Source organism: Macaca fascicularis, chromosome 7 (genome assembly GCF_037993035.2).
Source record: "Macaca fascicularis isolate 582-1 chromosome 7, T2T-MFA8v1.1".
Taxonomy (NCBI): Eukaryota; Metazoa; Chordata; class Mammalia; order Primates; family Cercopithecidae; genus Macaca; species Macaca fascicularis.
The window spans coordinates 24,836,452-24,856,458 of NC_088381.1; the positions used below are offsets into that span (position 1 = coordinate 24,836,452).

Below are 20,007 nucleotides of genomic sequence, written 5' to 3' on the forward strand. Positions count from 1 at the left end.
TGTGTACCCTGGCACTTAAGCCATCTGCTTATAAAAGGTAATTCTTTTTCTTTTTTCTGAGATGGAAGTTTTGCTCTGTCGCCCAGGCTGCAGGGCAATTGTGTGATCCAGGCTGGCTCACTGCAACCTCCACCTCCTTGATTCAAGTGATTCTCCTGCCTCAGCCTCCCAAGTAACTGGGATTGCAGGCATGCACCACCACACCTGGGTAATTTTTGTAGTTTTAGTAGAGACGGGGTTTTACCATGTTGGCCAGGCTGGTCTCAAACTCCTAACCTCAAGTGATCTGCCAGTCTCAGCCTCCCAAAATACTGGGATTACAGGCATGAGCCACCACGTCCGGCCTGTTTTTATTTCTTCACTTCATAAAACTCAAAGATGCTTTAAAATGAAATAACAAGCCTTTCTCTGGACTGTAATTACAGAACTTTTGTCTCCTGGTGCTTCTACGCCACTGGCGTAATTCAGAGTATGCTTTTCATGGTGATTATGCTTGTTAAGAGAGATTGGGTATTCAGTGTATTAGGCAGAACTATAGTTGTGAGTTTGTGGCTTAAGTATTCTGATCCCTTTGAGCCTTTAGTCCAATAAGGCAGTCATTTGTGAGCAAGGAATCAAATATGTCTCTCATGTGAACACTTTAATAACTGGAGAAAGTACTCCAGCAAAATAAGGGAGTAAAATAATGTTGGCTCAAAATGAGGTCGAAAAGTTGCAGGGCTCGGATCGTGTTGCTATAGGCATAAATCTGGGAGTCCTCAAGGTGTAGCTAATATTTAACGTCCAGAGAAGGTAGTGTATATTCCATAGCCTCATGCAAAGTACTTTCAACAACGAAGAGGACCCAGTTAAGGAGACCGAAAAGGTGGGGCCTGTATGAAAAGGCACAGCAATGAATGTAAAACTTCCCCAATAATACTCTAATAACACTTCTACTTGTCATTTATCTAAAACTGTCCCACAGCTTAACTTTGAAAATTCAAAACCATTCAATTCAGCTCTCAGATGTGTGAGAAATAACGAGATACTTGCAGCTCAGAAAAAGAAAAACAACTATCTAGAAAGTGACTGCTTTATCCCCCACTGTAAACTATACCACTGCGGCCCGGGATCCTTGTTCGACTCCTAGCCAAGGCGTTCCCGCTGCGTTTCTGTTGGGTTATCCCAAACCTGATAGAATACTACCGCCCTCCCTGCCTCCGGTCGAATAAACTACAACGTCTGGCACTCGGTGCTGAAAGGAAATCGGGCGCGGTGTCTTGCCCAGTCTGGGGAGCGGCACCGGGTGCAGTAACTGTCACCGGCACCCACATGCGGTTCCGGCGCTTAGGGCGCCGCTGAACTCAGAGCCCGGGAGTCATGGCCGCTGGCGGTGACGCCGCAGGTAAGTCAGCCCAGGAGCAGGGCCCGGGCCTGGTGAACTCGCGGAAAAATGGGGGCCCGAGCAAACAAGAAGAGCGAGGGCAAGAGGCGTAGGCACCCGGAGGCGGCAGCAAGACTCAGGACGCCAAGGGCACCGTCTTCCTGGTGCCCTAGGGCCTGCGCCGCCTCTCCACGCCCCTCGCACGGCGGCGACTGCTTCCGAGGTCATGTTCCCGGGACGCGCGCGTCTTCAGGGTGGAAGCCTGGCGCACGTCCGGAGGTGCCGAGAAGCCAACCAGCCCAAACTCTGGGGGAAATGACTCTCCTCTGCCCTCGCCCCGCGCTCTGCTACCATTTCCTTCCGTCTCTGCTTCGCTCAGCGATGCAAAACGCGCGAGGCGCACGGCAGAGGGCCGAGGCCGCGGGACTCTCCGGGCCAGGCCCGCCCCTCGGCCGCGCAGCGCAGCACGGGACGCCCTGGCCGCTGTCCAGCGCTGGCAGTCTGAGCCGAGGCTGTCGCGGAGCCAGTACAGCCGGGGCCGCGGGCTGGAAGGGCGAGCTTCCTAAGCCGGGGGGATGCCCGGCGCCCGGGCAGGGTAGGAGAGCGGCGGGCAAAGGGCCCCGGCCGTCCGGAAGAAAGCCCCGCGGCTTGAGGCGGCGGGGGAAGTAGGCCGGCGGGCGGCCCCTGTGCGCGCGGGGGGAGTCCATTAGGGTCCCCGGCGGGGGGGGCGGCTTTCTAGTGTGTGAGGGCGACGCCCCAAAAGCTGTCGTCGGCCCTATGCGCTGAATGTGGATGGATGACTGGGACCCAGTAGTTTCCGATCCCAAACCTGCTTTCCGAGAAGGGCTTCTAACCCAAAATGTGAATCCCGCCTCCCCTCTCGGCCAGAAGTGTGGACTCGTCCCGGAGGGGGCGGTGGGTGGGGCGGAGCTGGCGGGAAATTTCGGTTTTGGCGGGTGCCGTGCGGGGCAACTCATCGTGCGCTCTCTTGTTCCTCGGGTGTTCTCCTCGCTCGCCCTCTGGCTTTGCTATGCCCTGCTCTGAAGAGACACCCGCCATTTCACCCAGTAAGCGGCCCCGGCCTGCAGAGGAGGGCGGCATGCAGCTCCGCTTTGCCCGGCTCTCCGATCACGCCACGGCCCCCACCCGGGGCTCCGCGCGGGCCGCGGGCTACGACCTGTACAGGTGAGCGGGGACCTCCCGGCGAGGAGGCTGGGAAGGGCCGGCCATCCGCTGCCACAGCTAGAAACAGTCATCGAAGAGATCACAGGAACACACTAGCTATAAATAGGATTTCTGCCTTTTTCATACTGAAAATTTTAGCTTTCATCTTTGGCATAAATTAAATAGAGATTTGGGCAAAGACTGCAGAATAAGTAAAATAACTATACGGCGTCTAGCAAGGCGTTACTTTGCAACGTTTATTGTGCCCTTCCTAAATAGAAGATAGAGAGGAAGGCACATGGTGGCTTTCGAGTGGCCTGAGGGTGATGCTGTGCTCAATGGAAAAGCCAAGGTGAGAGCCTAGATGTGAGCGTGAAAACACCTAAGAAGGATGAACAGAGATGCATCTGCCTTAAAAAGTTATTTTCTATACATTCATCTGGCCCCAGGGCGGAATTTCAGAAGGCATCCGAATACGAAAGGCAGAGCTGCCTGTAATACTACCACACTTCATCTCTACAGCACGTTTTACCTGTACTAAAAACTTTCCTTATGCTGTTGTATTTAGTCCTCACAACAATCCTTGACTAGATAAGTGTTACTTTTTACGCAGGCGGGAGTTTGTGAAGAGCTGAATTGATTTCCCCAGAGACTTGAAGATGATACCATTTTTTATCCCGAATTTTGGGCTTTTTTTTTTTTCTTTTGACTACTGTGCCCAGTTCTTAGAGCCATTAAGGTAGGAGAAAAGTAATGCTGAGAGGGAAGGAGAGTTTATACTAAATCCCAAGCATTGGGATTTATTTTAAAGTTTCTCAGGTAATTCAAACATGAGAACTATTGGTCTAAGCACAGGAGAAGAGAAAGTAGTGCATGATGATAGCAACAGAAAAGAAAGGAAAAGGAAAGTAGGTATGGACAATTGCAGCTGGAAAAACTACGGTCTCTTAATTTTAATGAATAAAAGAGTGATGTAGTTTGACTAGACCTTTCCGAAGTATATTTTGGAGCACTTTTTTGAGTCCTAGGGGAGTCCTTGATTTAAGATACCTTAAGTAGCCTCATAATAAATTCAGGTGACTTTCTGTATACTGAAATAGACATGGAAATAATGTATCTGTAATAAATTAGGCCATAACTATTTAAAGAGGGATTTCAGCGAAAAAAGGGGAAGTATAGTACTGCTTTACCAGACTTAATGCAGTTCTCCAAAGTAAACTTCTGGTTCTGCTCATTGTAAAATCTCTTAAATTTCCACCCAGCAGAGGGCCACAGTAATAGCAAGAGTAGCAGCATTTGCTACGTGGATCTTAGAGGAATTCTGTTCCTAAACAAGGTCCATCTCCAGGGACTGTTCACAGTGATCACCTCTCTCCCTCAGCCAGGAAATTCATCACCTAAGCTTGGCAAACCACCAAGCCCCGCCTGACAGATACAACACAGTTCTTTATCCCTCTTATTTTGTCCACCCATTTTCTCCTTTCCTTCTGCAGATATTCCCTAATCACATAAATGATTGTGAGAATAAAATGAGTTAATATATGTAAACCAGTTAGAACTGTGCCTGGCACATAGTAAAGGCTTAATCAGTGATAGCTAGTATTATTAGTAATATTTGGCCTTTTTTCTTTGTTCTTCATTTTTTTCCTTTTCAAACTATGGTAGTAAAGCATCCACCTTTTGAAAGTTTGCCTTTCTGCCCTTTCATGCTAATAAGTACCTCAGTTTCCCAATAAACTTTTGTTCAGGGGCAAAGATTTACAATGTTGACATCTCTTCACACCACCAAAAATATTCACGGAGAATTATTTTATCTAAAGCTGTCATTTTAATAATAAAATAACTACCTCTACCTTCTTCATAAACTTTTAAGATGAATTGGGAATTCATCATAGCAAGGTTGATTTTAGAAACTAAAGTTCATTAATTCATTAAATATATTGAAAGCAATTTTATATGCTTGGTCACAAAGAAAATATAAAAACAATTTTATAAATACATTTGCAGTTATTTTCTTTCAACATTTTCTTAGTGCCTATGATTACACAATACCACCTATGGAGAAAGCTCTTGTGAAAACGGACATTCAGATAGCTCTCCCTTCTGGGTGTTATGGAAGAGTAGGTGAGTCATTTAAGAAACAGGTAACTATTTGTTAAGTTCTCCTTTGTGATAACGTTATTCATGTTTCATTTGGGGTAATAAGCAGGCAATATTGTTTGGGCTGTGTCCTAAAAGAAGCACCATTTGTGATAGCAAATGCACTGTTTGAAAGGCTTTATTTACATCTTTGCTTTGCCTCCTTTTGTTTTTTTCCTTCCTCACTGGAGCTTTTAGGCTCACACTGGCGTAGAAGGCTGTTCTCAGAACATGGCATTTTATATTAGGAGAGTAAAACTTGGGACCTTGTTGGTCCCAGAGTGTGTAAGCCTACTTAACCTTTTCTTGTTTGGTCGTGGGGTTAGGGTAAGGGATACTCTTCAGTGTTGTAGAGGCATTGGGAGGAGGTAGGACAAAATGGAGTACAAGTCAACAGGTTTGATTTTTCTGGAGCGGATCAGTTGTTACCAGACAGTTCTTTGCAAGAGCGTAAGTTCTTTTTGACTAACCAGAGTAAACATAAAGGAGTCAATGGAGCTGTGACGCCCTCCTCCAGGGAAAGGAGTTAGACTGGCACTATCTTATTAGCCATGAGCGGGGAAACTGCCAGTACTTCAGCCCTTAAAAGATAACAAGATGGCCTCTCATCTCATCTCTTGGGCATCATTGACTGCATTTTTTAGAGTTTTTTCAGGGGAAGGGGCAGGAGATGGAGTGAAATAAAGGTTAGTATAGAAAGAGGCAGCATTATTGACAAAGTGCCTGATTTAAATTATTCTAAAATAAAATACTAGTTAGGATAATTATAGGCCTGATGCTTGAGTCTGCAATAAGGTGTAACCATAGCTTTTTATTTTTTCCAGTTTTTAGGATTAAAAAATATACTAGTATTGAATCATTGAGACTTAGTTTTTGGCATTTTTAGTTAACTGATATTAGCCTGTTTATCTTACTCTGGTTCGTGTGTTTCCTACAGGCATGTCTTTTGGCATCTGAATCATGAATAGTGGGGTCCCAAGTCGTAGGCTATGCTCTGCTACTATTTGGTTAGGTTTGTTTCCATCTCCCTTCCCCTTCCTTTCCCTTCCCATCTACATTGTACATGTTGTGGTTTCCCATCTTAAAACCAAAGTCTTCTTCCTCAGTAGTGTTCCTGCTGGCCACACTCCTCTTTCTTCCCCTTTGAGGCTTAACTTCTTGAAAGAGCAGCCTACAGTTGTTCCCGTTTGCTCACCTTTCAGCTCATTCTAGCAGTCCTTCTCCCCTGTCTGCAGCACCACAAATTCTAACTGAAGTCACATGGGAGTGGTTTAAGTTAGTTTTGAATTAAAACCTTGTAGAATTTTCCTAAACTAGTCTTTCCAACTTTGGTAATGCAGTATGATGAATATGTATTCTTTAATTCAAAACCGTGTGCTAAAGTTAAGATGAAGATGTAGATATTACAGGTGAAGAGAATGACATGCTTAAATTGCATCAGTTATCTCTGGTATAGCCCTTCCCCCTTAAAATAACCAATGTCTCCTTTTTTGTTTTTTAGCTCCACGGTCAGGCTTGGCTGCAAAATACTTTATTGATGTAGGAGGTAATACATTTCCTTTTTTATTCTGTAAATGTTTGCAAGCTTTTACTTTGTCTTTGTTTAAAAGGTGATATTCAAATGACAGATTTTATTTTTAAGAAAATAAAATGATTAGAGGAAAGCTTGTTATTATAATATAAGGAGGCAAAGCTTTGTGGTTATTTTAAGCAATTATATTTTGCTTAACTACTAACTTAATTTTTAAAATAATTATTACCTGATTATTAATGACTTAGATTTAATGATGTAATAATTAGGTAATTATTTAAGCAACAAGAGTTCTAGAAAACACAAGGCTATCTTGTAAGAATTTTCTTCATAAGAGAGCTATCTGTCTTTGGCAAAATATAACAAGAAAATCTTTCCCTGAAGTCAGGAGAGAAAACACTTTTCTCTAAATTTGTCAAGACAGTCCTCTGTGGTACCTGTTTCCCTTATAACATGTCTCCCAAAGTTAACCCTACCTCATGTGGTACCTTTCATGAAGAACCTTCAGTGTCCTCTGCTAACTACTCTTGCTACAGAGCTACTCCTCTTATCGTAAGGAAACTTCTACTTTCCTGATGTGGTTTCCTTGTTTCAGGTCTCCTCCAGCTGGGATCCAGACCCCACTTAACGTGGTCCCCACATACTGATCCTTTATCCCATCAGTAGTGAATGTTTCATTTAACAAGATATCTTGGCCCCACATAAGTAGGTATGCTAGATCTCCTCCACCCGTTTTTACAGAGCTACTTTATATAGCTCTGGCTTAGAAATGAGCCCACGTGGATATGTGGTTAAAAACTGGAGTCTCTGTGTGATTCCAACCCCCTCATTCTTTCCACTGCAATTAAGCGTGAAGATTACCCTGCTGCATCCCCCTCACCAACTAAACACGTCCTGAATTAGCTCACTTTTATGTGCCACTGCAAGGGCTGAGCACTTAATGAAACCTGGCTATCCTAGACCTGCTCCTTAGTCTGACATTTGGTGGGCGTGATGTCTCTCCATCGTGTCACTAGGTGGTGCTGTTGGCCAAGACAGGACCCCAAAAGTACCCAGTTCTTAGGGACTAAAGGGGAGCTAAGTTTTACATAGCAGGGATGGACATTGACAGCCCACTCTCGGGTTGAGGATTCCTCGGACTCTGTAAGTTATGCTCTGTAAGTTGACCTTTTACAAGGTCAACTATGGTCATTTGGGACTGTAACTTAAGGATATAAATGATTGTATATATTTTCAACGAAGTTTCAAATGATTGTGCAAGAAACAGGAGCTTTGGAATAACAACTGGATTTAGGTCCCAGCTCTGTCACTAGCTAGTTATTAACCTTTCTGAGCCTGTTTCCTCATCTTTCAATGGAAATTAGTGTGCCTGCCTCTGAGAGGTGAGAGGATTAAATGATAATATGTATGAAATACCTAATACAGTGCTTGGCACATATTAGATTCTGTGAGATATAATTTCTGTCCTTAGGGACTTCGCAGATTGTTTTTATGTGGAAACTTTTTCTTTTTTTCGACTTTGTTACTAATTTTTGCTCTGTTTAAAACAACTTTCTGGAAAAAAATTCATGTAAAAGAATGGAAAGTTAGTTTGCCTGGTGGTTGGTATGGTATTATTCATAAAATTACATTGTGGTGTGTTCTTGGATGCAGAGAACCTTAACAATCTCCCTTAGGCACAAGTTTGTCATAGTTGGCAACAGTTTTTATTTCTGAAAAGAGATGTTGTTAGAAATCCCAGGCTGTAAATAAGGGTCAAAGGGAAAAGTTGAGCATTCAGGATTCTGTTCGGAATTCACATCTGGTAGGTGTGGATAGTTTTTCACTCAAAAAAGGTTTCCAACAAATGACATGCCAAACTCTTGACACAGTAAAACTTTTGCCTGAAGTCAGTTAATCATTCTGCCAGTTCCAATGCATGATTTTTCCAGTGATAACTTCAAGGTACTTTCTGCTTTCTCTGAGGAAAAATGTCCCTGATACTTATATCCTGTAGGCAGAGAAGGCTTTTCTTGAATGTCGAATGGCAATTGGGTGATAAATGAATTTGGAACTACTGAAAGTTTTATACCATCAGCATTCATGTTAAAAAAAAATGTTGAGGGCCTTTTTTTCTGCCATACGTTTGAATTGACTTCAAACTACTTAATTTCTTGTAGTCAGTTACAGGTTTTTCACATTTTCTTGACCCAAGTATAAAGATCACCTGTCTCTAGAATTCAAGACATTTGAGTAGTTCTGATAGGACTGCTTTACAGGTACAGCAGAGGCCTTTGCAAAAAGGGAATGTTTTTGTATGTTAGAAGATACTGTAAAGCCAACAAGCAAATATTTACAATTTATATGAAAAAGAACAAATGAGAAAAAAAAACATGAACAAAATATAGACGAGGACATGCAAATGTCCAACAAATGGGAGGAAAAAAGTCCAGCCTCACTAGTCATCAGGGAATGAAAAGTAAGGCAATGAGATAACCATTTTGTACTCATCATATTGGCCAGAATGTAAGAGATTGTTGCCATCAGATATTGGCAAGCATTTTGGAAATGGGCATTCTCAAATATTGCTGATGGAAGTTTGAATGGCTACACCTTTTTTTGCAACCTATTTGATGAAAATAAAAAGTATTAACGTACAAGGATATATTTAAAGGGCTTCTTTATTTTTTATAGCAAAATGTAAAAGCAGCCTGTGTCTGATATTATGTAAGAGAATAGTTACATAGAAACATATGGTACAGGTTGGGCATCGTGGCTCATGCCTGTAATCCCAGCACTTTGGGAGGCTGAGACAGACAGATTGCTTGAATCCAGGAGTTTGAGGCTCATTTGAGCAACATAGGGATACTTTCTCTCTACAAGAAACACAAAAATTAGCCAGGTGTGGTGGTGCCTGCGCACCTAGAGGCTGAGGTGGGAGAATCACTTGAGGTTGAGGCTGTAGTGAGTTGTGATCATACCACTATACTCCTGCCTGGGCTATAGAATAAGACCCTGCCAAAAAAAGACAGAGAAAAAGAGATACCATATTTCCATATCTTGTATCTAAAAAGAATGGCTAACATTTACATTTATTAATCTCAAAGGATAAACAGAAAAAAAGTAGTATGTAAGATATATTTCTGTAACATTAGCTATCTCAGGGAGGGTAAGAGAATATTATAAGCTTTTACTTTATATGTATTTGCATTGTTTTGGTTATTTAAAAATTTTCAAATAAAGTAGAAACAGAATAGTTCAGAAGTCGGTCAGTCCATATTGTCTTTCTCTAACTCATTCAAGGTAGATGAATTACTAGCCTGTACCTCAAAATCTCCCAGCATGGAAGTTCTCTAGCCTACTGTGGCCATTTTTTCTGACATGGAACAACATGCTATGTTGAGGGATTTCTTCATTAAATCTAATTTAAATTGTCCCTGCAGTCAAAATTTTTTCCATATAGGTAATGTGGAAAACAGCTGGTTTCATCTTTATATCAATTTTTTTTCATAAATATTAAGGTCTAAATTAATGGTCAACTGACAGTGGAGAAATAAAGCAGGGTTTGGTAATTTGAATTGGTCAAGTTCAATAATTGATTGTTTCCTTCAGACCAGACAGGAGATGAACTGCCTTTGCTGCTTTTCTGCCCAGTTTTATACTCACTCTTCTCGTAAAAGTATTGCATCAGGAACCTTTTAAGAAGTGCTTAAATTCAGATTCACTTGTCCCTAGTAATTCATTCATAAAGCACAGGGGTTCATTTAAATGTATGTTGTAATCCATTCGGAAAATCTAAAATGTTGTTTTTGCTGAATATGGTGGACCTAAGCGTTTGCTTTTTTCCCCCCTTATATGAGAAAATTGAAAGGATATGCTTTGGAATTACCTTTGTTCTAAAAAAATGGGGGGTGGGTATGTTTTGGGGTTTTTTTTTTGTTTTGTTTTCTCAGCTTTCAAATAATGAGGAGTATGGGCAAATAGCATTACTGCCCATTGAGCTGAACACATGATTATTTTTAGTTCCATATTTTTTCCTTCATCAGCGTTTTTGTTGGGGGTAGAATATTAATAACAAGTAAGATATGACATGGAGCTGTATTCAGTTAGATTCACGTGAGTCCTATCAAGCCTTTCACAAACTGAGGGGAAAGAATTACATGTATAGCAGGAAATTGGGAGTAGAAGGAGGAAGGGAAGTGACTGCTAATAAGGTAGGGGATTTTCGGAGGGAGGGTAATGAAAATGTGCTATAATTGACTGTAACGATAGTTGGCCAACTCTGATACATTATAAACTGTGGAACTGTAACACTTTAAATGGATAAATTGTATGCTTTGTGAATTATTTATCAATATAAAAAAACGAAAAGGCCTGATGCACCTGTATTATCTGTGCTTGTGTTTATGGAAATATTTTAAATTATTGGCTCAAAGATAAATGCTAGCAATTCTGGTAAGTATAACTCTCTGGGCTATGGCAGGGACCTGGCTCAAGTCTCCCCTGCAAAGATCTTCGCCCGCTATGTTCATAATCTCAAAGAAGTACTAATTACACATATAAAGTTGTACTCATGAAGCCTATGTGCTACTGTCTTCTGAGAAATCATGCTCTAAGAAAGGATGGTGGTTCAAATTAAAAGGAGAGGAAGATTATGAACTGAAAAGTTCAGGTACATTTTTAGTGTACCAATGGAATGTTCTAAGATTTGCGAGACTGCTGCTTAACAATGTCAGCGTTGACTTATTCCGCTGCAGAGCTTTAGGCTTTTTTACATTTTTGTTTATGACTCAATCATATTTCAGTCTGGGTATTAGTGGGAAGCTGATACCAGGAAAAGCCTTTAAAACCCAAACTGTAATTTTCTCCTAGTCTTTTTGGCAAGTGTGCGGTGGGTAGACAGTAGGTTGGAGATAGTCATTGCTACTCCCAGCTTAAAAGAGGAAATGGTTGCCATTTGATAAAGAGTGACAGGTTGGAAAATTAGGATGTGTTTTCTAAATTTTTATTTGTATTTTAGTAATATCATTTATTGGTTTTGAGGCTTTACATAGTACCAGGGCAAGATTCACTTATTCAATTGTAAGAATACAAATCTCAGAGCTACATAACAATGATTTTGAGATCTTACACCTCTGGTGTTCAGATAGCAAAAATTGAGATGATACTATTTTTCTTTTTTCTAGCTGGTGTCATAGATGAAGATTATAGAGGAAATGTTGGTGTTGTACTGTTTAATTTTGGCAAAGAAAAGTTTGAAGGTATGTTAAATATATACATTCACATAATTCTAGTGAATTTTCGGAGTCATGTATGTGTAAATAATATTGACTCCTTTAATTCTCATTGAATAAGAGAGGATGTGGAGAATGTCAGTAATATCAATAATAAACTATTCTTTCTTTGAAGTCAAAAAGGGTGATCGAATTGCACAGCTCATTTGCGAACGGATTTTTTATCCAGAAATAGAAGAAGTTCAAGTAAGTATTATAAAGTATGATAGAGAATAAGTAATACAACATCTTAAATGAAGAAATATGTATAATCTTGAGGATTTAATATACTGTTTGTAACTAAATAGTATATATGACTAAACTTATTTTAAGCAAATTTAAAATACTAGTTTTAAGAATTTCTTAAAATGTTTTTCATGTAGCTATTATGTAGTATTTACTTTACATAATAAGTTATTTAAACATACTGTGAACTTCTAATATTTTATTAGAATTTTTAAAAATTATCCAATATTCTAATTTATGGAGCTTTTTAGAATTTAATTTTCTTCTTCCTGTAATCTCCCTTTTGAAAAGATGATATAGCAAGAGTAGAATTCTGGCTATATTTTTCTTAGGAGCTGGAGAGAAAAACTGAAAGAGACTCTAAAAAGACTGTGAAGCTTCCCACCTTTCTATCTGTCTATCTTTCAGGCTTTGGATGACACCGAAAGGGGTTCAGGCGGTTTTGGTTCCACTGGAAAGAATTAAAATTTATACCAAGAACAGAAAATGAGAAGTCATACCTTTTTCTTAAAAAAAAAAGTTTTTGCTTAAAGTGTTTTGGTGTTTTACACTTCTGTAAACTTACTAGCTTCACCTTCGAAAAGTACTGCATTTTTTACTTTATTTTTTTTTTTATGGTCAAGGAAGAGATCATAAAAAAATAAAACACAAAGCTTTTTGTGTTTGGATCAAAAAGAAACTTTGTTTTTCTGCAATTGATGGTTGCATGTAAATCTGCTTTGTGGTGACCTGATGTAAAGTGTCTTCTCAAAATCAAATGTACATCAATTACAGATTTAAAAAAAAAAAAAAAAAACCTGTATTTAACTCAAATGATCCCCCTTCAGCAACTTATTTTGCTTTAATTCCTTTAAATCTTAAGCAATATTTTGTATTCAGTAAACCTAAATTCTTACACAAGGTACAAAATCTTGCATAAGCTGAACTAAAAGAAAATGAAATGAAAAGGAGAGATTAAAGGTATTCCTTGTTCTTCCTTCTCTTCACTAGTTTAAAAACTTCTTTTTAATCTTAAGATTCTTTGTGATGAGGGTGAAAAGAGAATTCCTCAGTTTATTTTTCCACTATTAATCTTTCTTTTGATAAATCCTCTATTGACTGGGTAGAGGTATGTTTGTGAAAGACATGTAACTTGGGGATTTGTTACCTTTGTTTTGTTCCCCTGAATTTCATCTCATCAGGCAAGTTGTACTAGTTGTAGCTATGAGTTTCCCTAAGTGAAGTAGCAATAGGCTGTAATCAAGAAAATATGCCATTTACAGGGATAAGATAAATGAAATAATACATACTTCGGCCACCAGGTTTTTCTGTCTCACATGCATAAGCAGCACTTCATTGCAGATACGGAACTGATTCTGTGGCTTAGCTTGATTGACATCTTTTGGAAGTTTCTGCTAGTGTGCTTTCCTTTCTTTACTGTGTTTCTCAAATTCCTTTGTGTCAGGGTTTTTTGGTGTCACTTAGGTTTTGTCCATCAGATTCTGAGACACCAGGCATCATTTTGAGGATGTGGGTTATACACATGGAGTGCTTCTGGAATTATCAGTTCGCTTGGCCACCCAGTTTGTGGAAGCACAGGCAAGACTGTTCTTTTCTGGTGATTCTCCAAGCCATTTAATACCCTGCAATGTAATTGTCCATCTGTGGGTCACAGTTCATTAGTGAGTCATGAAATCAACTCACTGGGACATAGCCACCATTTTTGTGTACTGGGTTGGGCTATAAATTATTTCTGTTGTCAGTAAAATGTAAATGTTTTTCTGCTAAACTAACCAGAATGGATTCTGTTTTGTGCACCTGAACTGTGATCAATACCGAATAACAGTTGAGTAAGAACGAACAGTATTACATGGCTACCGAGAAATATGGTCTTAGTTTACACTGTTAATATTAGTTACCTCTTACAGAAAGTCTGCTGTAGGCTGGGCGCGGTGGCTCACGCCTTGCCCTAAAATCCTGGAGGCCTCTGCTATGATTCACCTATGGGAGCCTACCAAAGGCTCCAGACAGCATCCCTATCTGCCACTGTCACCTCAAGCACCATTGGATCTGCTGGGTCATATGGCCCAAGTGGCAGAGCATCTTGCACAGCAGCGTGGACCTGTTGCAGAGCCTTCTGTTCTGGATCCCACTCAAAACTGGCAGCCTTTCAGGTCACTTGATAAATGAGCTGGAGTAAGATACCCAAATGAGGAATGTGTTGCCTCCAAAATCCAAATAGGCCCACTAGGCGTTGTGCTTCTTTCTTGGTTGTAGGAGGGGCCAAATGCAGCAACTTATCCTTTACCTTAGAAGGAATATCTCAACAGGCCCCACACCGCTGGACCCCTAGAAATTTTACTGAGGTAGACGTTCCCTGAATTTTAGTTGGATTTATTTCCCATCCTCTGGCACACAAATGTCTCACCAATAAGTCCAGTGTGCTTTCTACTTCTTGCTCACTGGATCCAATCAGCATAATGTCATCCGTGTAATGGACCAGTGTGATATCTTGCAGAAGCAAAAAGCGATTAAGGTCTCTCCAAATAAGATTATGACACAGGGCCGGGCGCGGTGGCTCAAGCCTGTAATCCCAGTACTTTGGGAGGCCGAGACGGGTGGATCACAAGGTCAGGAGATCGAGACCATCCTGGCTAACACAGTGAAACCCCGTCTCTACTAAAAAATACAAAAAACTAGCCGGGCGAGCTGGCGGGCGCCTGTGGTCCCAGCTACTCGGGAGGCTGAGGCAAGAGAATGGCGTGAACCCGGGAGGCGGAGCTTGCAGTGAGCTGAGATCAGGCCACTGCACTCCAGCCTGGGCGACAGAGCGAGACTCCGTCTCAAAAAAAAAAAAAAAAAAAAAAAAAAGATTATGACACAAAGCTGGAGAGTTAATATACCCTTGAGGTAGGATAGTAAAGGTATATTGCTGGCCTTGCCAACTGAAGGCAAACTCTTTCTGATGGGCCTTATGGACAGGAATGGAGAAAAAGGCATTTGCCAGGTCAATGGCTGTATACCAGGTACCAGGAGATGTGTTAACTTGCTCAAGCAATGAAACCACATCTGGTACAGCAACTGCAATTGGAGTCACCACTTGGTTAAGCTTATGATAATACACTGTCATTCTCCAAGATCCATCTGTCTTCTGCACAGGCCAAATGGGAGAGTTGGATGGGGATGTGATGGGAATCACCATCCCTGCATCTTTCAAGTCCTTGATGGTGGCACAATAATCTCCGCAATCTCTCCAGGGATTCAATATCGTTTTTGATTTACTCATTTTTTAGGTAGAGCCAGCTCTAATGGCTTCCATTTGGCCCTTCTCACCATAATAGTCCTCACCCAGTCAGGGCCAGTTGCTCAGTATGTCTATGCCAATTATGCATTCTGGCATTGGGGAAATGACCACAGGATGAGTCCAGGAACCCACTGGACCTGTAAGTCGGACCTGAGCTAAAACTCCATTAATTTTCTGACCTCCATATGCCCCTACTTTAACTGTAGGGACCATAATGACATTTTGGGTTCCCTGGAATCAATGTCAGCTCAGAGTCAGTGTCCAGTAGTCCCCAAAATGTCTGATTATTTCTCTTTCCCCAGTGCTCAGTTACCCCGGTAAAAGCCAGAGGTCTCCTTGCGGAAGGATGAGAGAAAGATTCACTGCATAAATTGTCGGTAATAGAGTGGGGTCCTTCCTCAAGATAACCTGGCCTCCCCTTCATTCGAGTTCTGGGTCTGTAAACTGGCTCAAGTCTGGAAACTGATTGAGGGGCCATGATTCTCTGTTTTTATAATTCAAATTCATCTTTTGTCCATTAGACCTAGAAGTGTTCTGTTTGTATAATTTAGGTAGGAATGCAGTGGGCTTCCTATCAATTTCATTTCTAGGAACACTGATTAATTAGCCAATGCCAGAGCTCTGCACGAGTCAGACTATTCTGATTGCCGCTTTGCCTCTGCTGTCCATTATGGTTACTACGCCCACTTTGCCTTTGATGGTTGAGTGCTGCCACTTGGCCCCTGCCACCTCAGGATCCAATTATTCCCATTGGATTTAAATTTTGTAGTTGAGAGGCTGCAGTTCCCACCATTAGATCTAACATATAGAGAAGAGCAATTACAGGGCTCTCAGAGATGCAGATACTGTCCTCACAAATCTATTTCACAAGACATTTGTCAAGGGTATATCTTCTGGACCCTCCCAGCTGGGAGGCGTAGGTCTAAAGTGACTAATCCACTCCACCATCCCAATCTCCCAATCTCCCTAAGCTTTTGGATCCCTTCCTCTACATTAAACCAAAGGAGATCAGGCATTTCCAGCTCACGGTGGGCCAACTTTTAATCCATATTTCAGTTAAACAAACAAACTATAAAAACCTTTTTTAACTCCCCAAGCTACAACATTAAATGCAGAGTCCCTACTTAGTGGGCCCACATCAATAAATTCAGCCTGATCCAACTCTATGTTCCTGCCACCATTATCCCATACACTTGATATCCATCCCATGTCTGTTCTCCAGATTGCTGTTTATATAAATTAGAGAACTCAAGCAGTTCTTGAGTGTAGAGCACCTCCTAATGGGTCACATTCTCAGCCTCACCTGTAGGGGCTCGCTGGGACTTTAGTTTAGTTATAGGTCTAGAAGCAAACAGGAGTGGTGGGGGTGGCTCCTGAGAAGAATCAACATTATTTTGCCTGGAACTGCCTCAGGGGAGGCCATCACTATTGCCTCAGGCAGTGCAGGGTTTATCTCCTCAGACAAAGGTGGAAAGGCTGATATGGCAGCATGGGTCAGGATGGGGGGATGTTGCCTCTACTGGGGATGGAGAAACTTCCTTCTGGCAAAAAAGGTTCATCAGAAGTTTACAAATTCAATGTCCCCAGCTTCATCAGGGTCCTCCCACACTTCCCCATTCCAAGTTGCAGGGTCTCATTCTTTTCCAATCAATACCTCACTGTAACAGACACCTCCCAAGGTTGTGCATAAACCTTTCTGTTGCAAGTCAGCCACTCGCATGATAAGAGTTTGTGTCTGTTTTTCCACAACTTCAGCTCTTTCTCTACAGGAGATAAGACTCACTCAGGGCAATCTTAGCAGATTTGAGGCTCAGTATCTGCTTCTGAAGCCAGGAGACGGAATCCCTGAGTTCATCATTTTCTTTCATCACTTTGCTGAACTTAGGAGCAAACAACCAATTTCATTATGTTCCTTGGTTGTCCACATATGGTCTAAGGTATTATGTGTAGAGTCGCTAAACTCCTTGCCTCTCATGAGCAGTGAATCAGGAGTGTCAAATGCATTTATTTTGTGTGACTGTCTAAACAGTTCACACCAAGGACTATCAATGTTCTCCATACTATTAGAAGTAGAATCCTTAGCATTTTGGGGTCTAATCATATTAAGCAGCCAACTCCAGAAACCCCAAAACCAACAAAAGAACTCCATCCTTAATATTCTGTTCCTCTAGAACCACTTCTGGTACCAAAATCTGTGTTAGTCAGGGTTCTCTTAGAAGGACAGAACTGAAAACGGGAGAGTACTAAGTATTAACTTACAGGATCACCAGCTCCCACAATAGGCTATCTGCAAGCTGAAGAGCAAGGAGAGCCAGTCCAAGTCCCAAAACTAAAGAACTCAGAGTCCGATATTTGGGAGCAGGAATCATCCACCGTGGGAGAAAGATGTAGGCCCAGCGGCTAGGTCCATCTCTGCTTTTTCACGTTCTTCTGCCCACTTTATCATCACTGGAAACTAATTAGATTGTGCCTACCAGATTAAGGGTGGATCTGCCTTCCCCAGCCTGCTGAATCAAATGTTAATCTCTTTTGGCAATACCCACAGAGACAACCCAGGATTAATATTTTGTATCCCTCAATCCAATCAAATTGACAGTATTAACCATCACAGGTAGTTTGTGTCTTTTTAGAAGTTTCTCCATTTCATCTAGGTTATCTAATTTCTTGGCATACACTTGTTGATAGTGTTCTTATAATCCTATTTGTTTATTTATTTTTGAGACAGAGTCTCACTCTGTCACCAGCGCGATCTCAGCTCGCTGCAATCTCCACCTCCTAGGTTCAAGCGATTCCCCTGCCTCAGTCTTCCTGAGTAGTTGGGACTACAGGCGTGTAGTCTGATATTTTCAAGAATCAAAAGTGGTTTTGATTTTTCTACTTTTTATATCCTCTACTTAATTTATTGCCACTCTAATTTATATTATTTTCTTTCTGATTGCTTTAGTTTGCTTTTCATTTTCTAGTTTCTTAAGATAGAGGATTAGATTATTAAATTGAGATTTTTCTTTTTTTTAAAATATGGGCCTTTACAGTTATAAGAAAGAAGTAAAAATGAAAATAAACTGGTGTTCTAGGAGGTGGAAGCCTTATGCTAATGAGGCTTGTTTCCTGAGCTCATTGAGCTTTCCATTCCCATTTGCTAGATTTCTGCTGGGGCAAAGGGAGACCAGGGAAGTGTCTTTTTCTAAAGGCAAGTTCTGCACTAGAAAGGAAACCAAAGTTATTTACTTATGGCCAAGGAGAAGACCTTATGATTTTCAGATTAGCTACGAATTGAATAGCAGACCATTTTGCCAGTCTTAGTAATTTCTGAGCAGAAAATTACTTTACTTTTTCAGGCAGTTTTCTTCTTTCTTGACAGTCTGCCTCACTCACTAATGATGTCCACTGTTCATTCCTGTCCTTGGTGCTATATGTACACCAGAAGAGAAGTAACGGGGAATCTCCTACAGACGAATCTGACGCTCTATCAATTAATATACTTCAGCGGGGCTATTTGCAGAGGAAGCAACATAGTATTATTTAAACTGTTGACCTGGCTGGGCAAGGAGGCCAGGGCCCGAGATCTGAGTTTCATAGCACCTTCCCTTCACAGTAGTATATTTCCTGGCTGTCTCCATCCCACCTTGCAGGAAATTGGTACCTCAACTTCTTTTTCATCTTTTCATATCTTATCAATGGAAGAACAGGGTAGGCTGGAAGGCCAAGATATGCAGACACCTGGAGGGTTGTGAAGCGAATACATGAGAGATTGGGGTTACTGGGCCTTGAACATAACTGGCAAAATTAAATGAGTATTGAGTAGTCCAAGTAGTCACATAGAAAGCATTCTCAGCAGAGCTTCTGCCCCAGTCCCCGTGTGTTGATTGTCTGTTGACTGTCCCCAGATGACCTATGTCTTACTTGCCCTTCTTTCCCCCTGTGTCTTCACCTCCAGCAGGGCTCTCTGGTAGTACAGTACCAATAGTTCATACTATCTAAGGGATCCAGCTTCCTTTCTCTCCCTACTGCTTATTTCTACTGCATACCCTAAGGTAGTGGGGATTGACTATCAGTCACCAGAACTGCAGATTACATAGGATAAAAGTAACTCAGGAATGGAAAACCAAACATCGTATGCTCTTACTGATATGTGAGAGCTAAGCTATGAGGATGCAAAAGCAGAAGAATGATACAATGGACTTTGGGGACTTGGGGGGAAGAGTGGGAGCAGGGAGAGGGATAAAAGACTCTACACTACACAGGGTGCAGTGTATACTGCTCGGGTGATGGGTACACCAAAATCTCACAAATCACCACCAAAGACTTACTCATGTAACCGAATACCACCTGTACCCCAATAACATATGGATAAATAAAATGAAAAAATTTAAAAATCATATGGGCCAAAATTCAATTATAAGATGGTCAGCCCTCTGTATCTATGGGTTTTGTGTCTGTGAATTAAACCAACCATGGATCGAAAATATTTGAAAAAAGAAACAGGTGTTGTGCCTGTACTAAACATGTGCAGACTTTTTTTTCCTTGTTATTATTCCCTAACCAATACAGCATAACAACTTTTTGCATAGCATTTACATTGTATTGGGTATTATAAGTAATCTGGAGATGATTTAAAGTATACAGGAGGATGTGCATAAGTTCTATGAATATGATACAATTTTATATAAGGGACTTGAGCATCCAAGGATTTTGGTATCTGCAGGGGGCGGAGAGATCTCCCAGAACCAATCCCCCGTGGATACTGAGGGACCATTGTATTAGCAGTAATACTTATAGATTCACAGAAAGCTCTGGATATAGAGAAAACTTTACACACAAAATCCATGCTAACAAGCATGTGAACACTCTAGTAAAGATAATAGTATAATTCTTGATCAAGCATTTAAAACCATTTCCATCTTCCATTCATTAATGTAAAATATATATTGTTTTATTGGTAACTGACCTAGTCCTTTTATTTTATTTATTTATTTATTTGTTTGTTTATTTATTTGAGAGAGAGTCTCACTCTGTCACCCAGGCTGGA

At 41.1% G+C, this 20,007-nt stretch overlaps 1 protein-coding gene across 7 annotated transcripts in view; it reads left to right on the forward strand.

Moving 5' to 3' along the window:
- The first annotated feature begins 1,345 nt into the window (after positions 1–1,345).
- The window catches only part of DUT (deoxyuridine triphosphatase), a 64,321-nt gene continuing 45,659 nt past the window's right edge, over positions 1,346–20,007 (forward strand). Inside the window, exons 1-7 of one of the 7 annotated variants that reach the window (XM_065547909.2) lie at positions 1,346–1,586; positions 2,410–2,548; positions 4,560–4,651; positions 6,168–6,212; positions 11,363–11,437; positions 11,586–11,656; positions 12,104–12,508. In XM_065547909.2, coding sequence (XP_065403981.1) covers positions 1,433–1,586; positions 2,410–2,548; positions 4,560–4,651; positions 6,168–6,212; positions 11,363–11,437; positions 11,586–11,656; positions 12,104–12,160 — 633 coding nt within the window. In that variant the 5' untranslated portion in view covers positions 1,346–1,432 and the 3' untranslated portion in view covers positions 12,161–12,508. The other 6 variants (XM_005559487.5, XM_073995761.1, XM_005559485.5 and 3 more) reach the window with 6 other exon arrangements.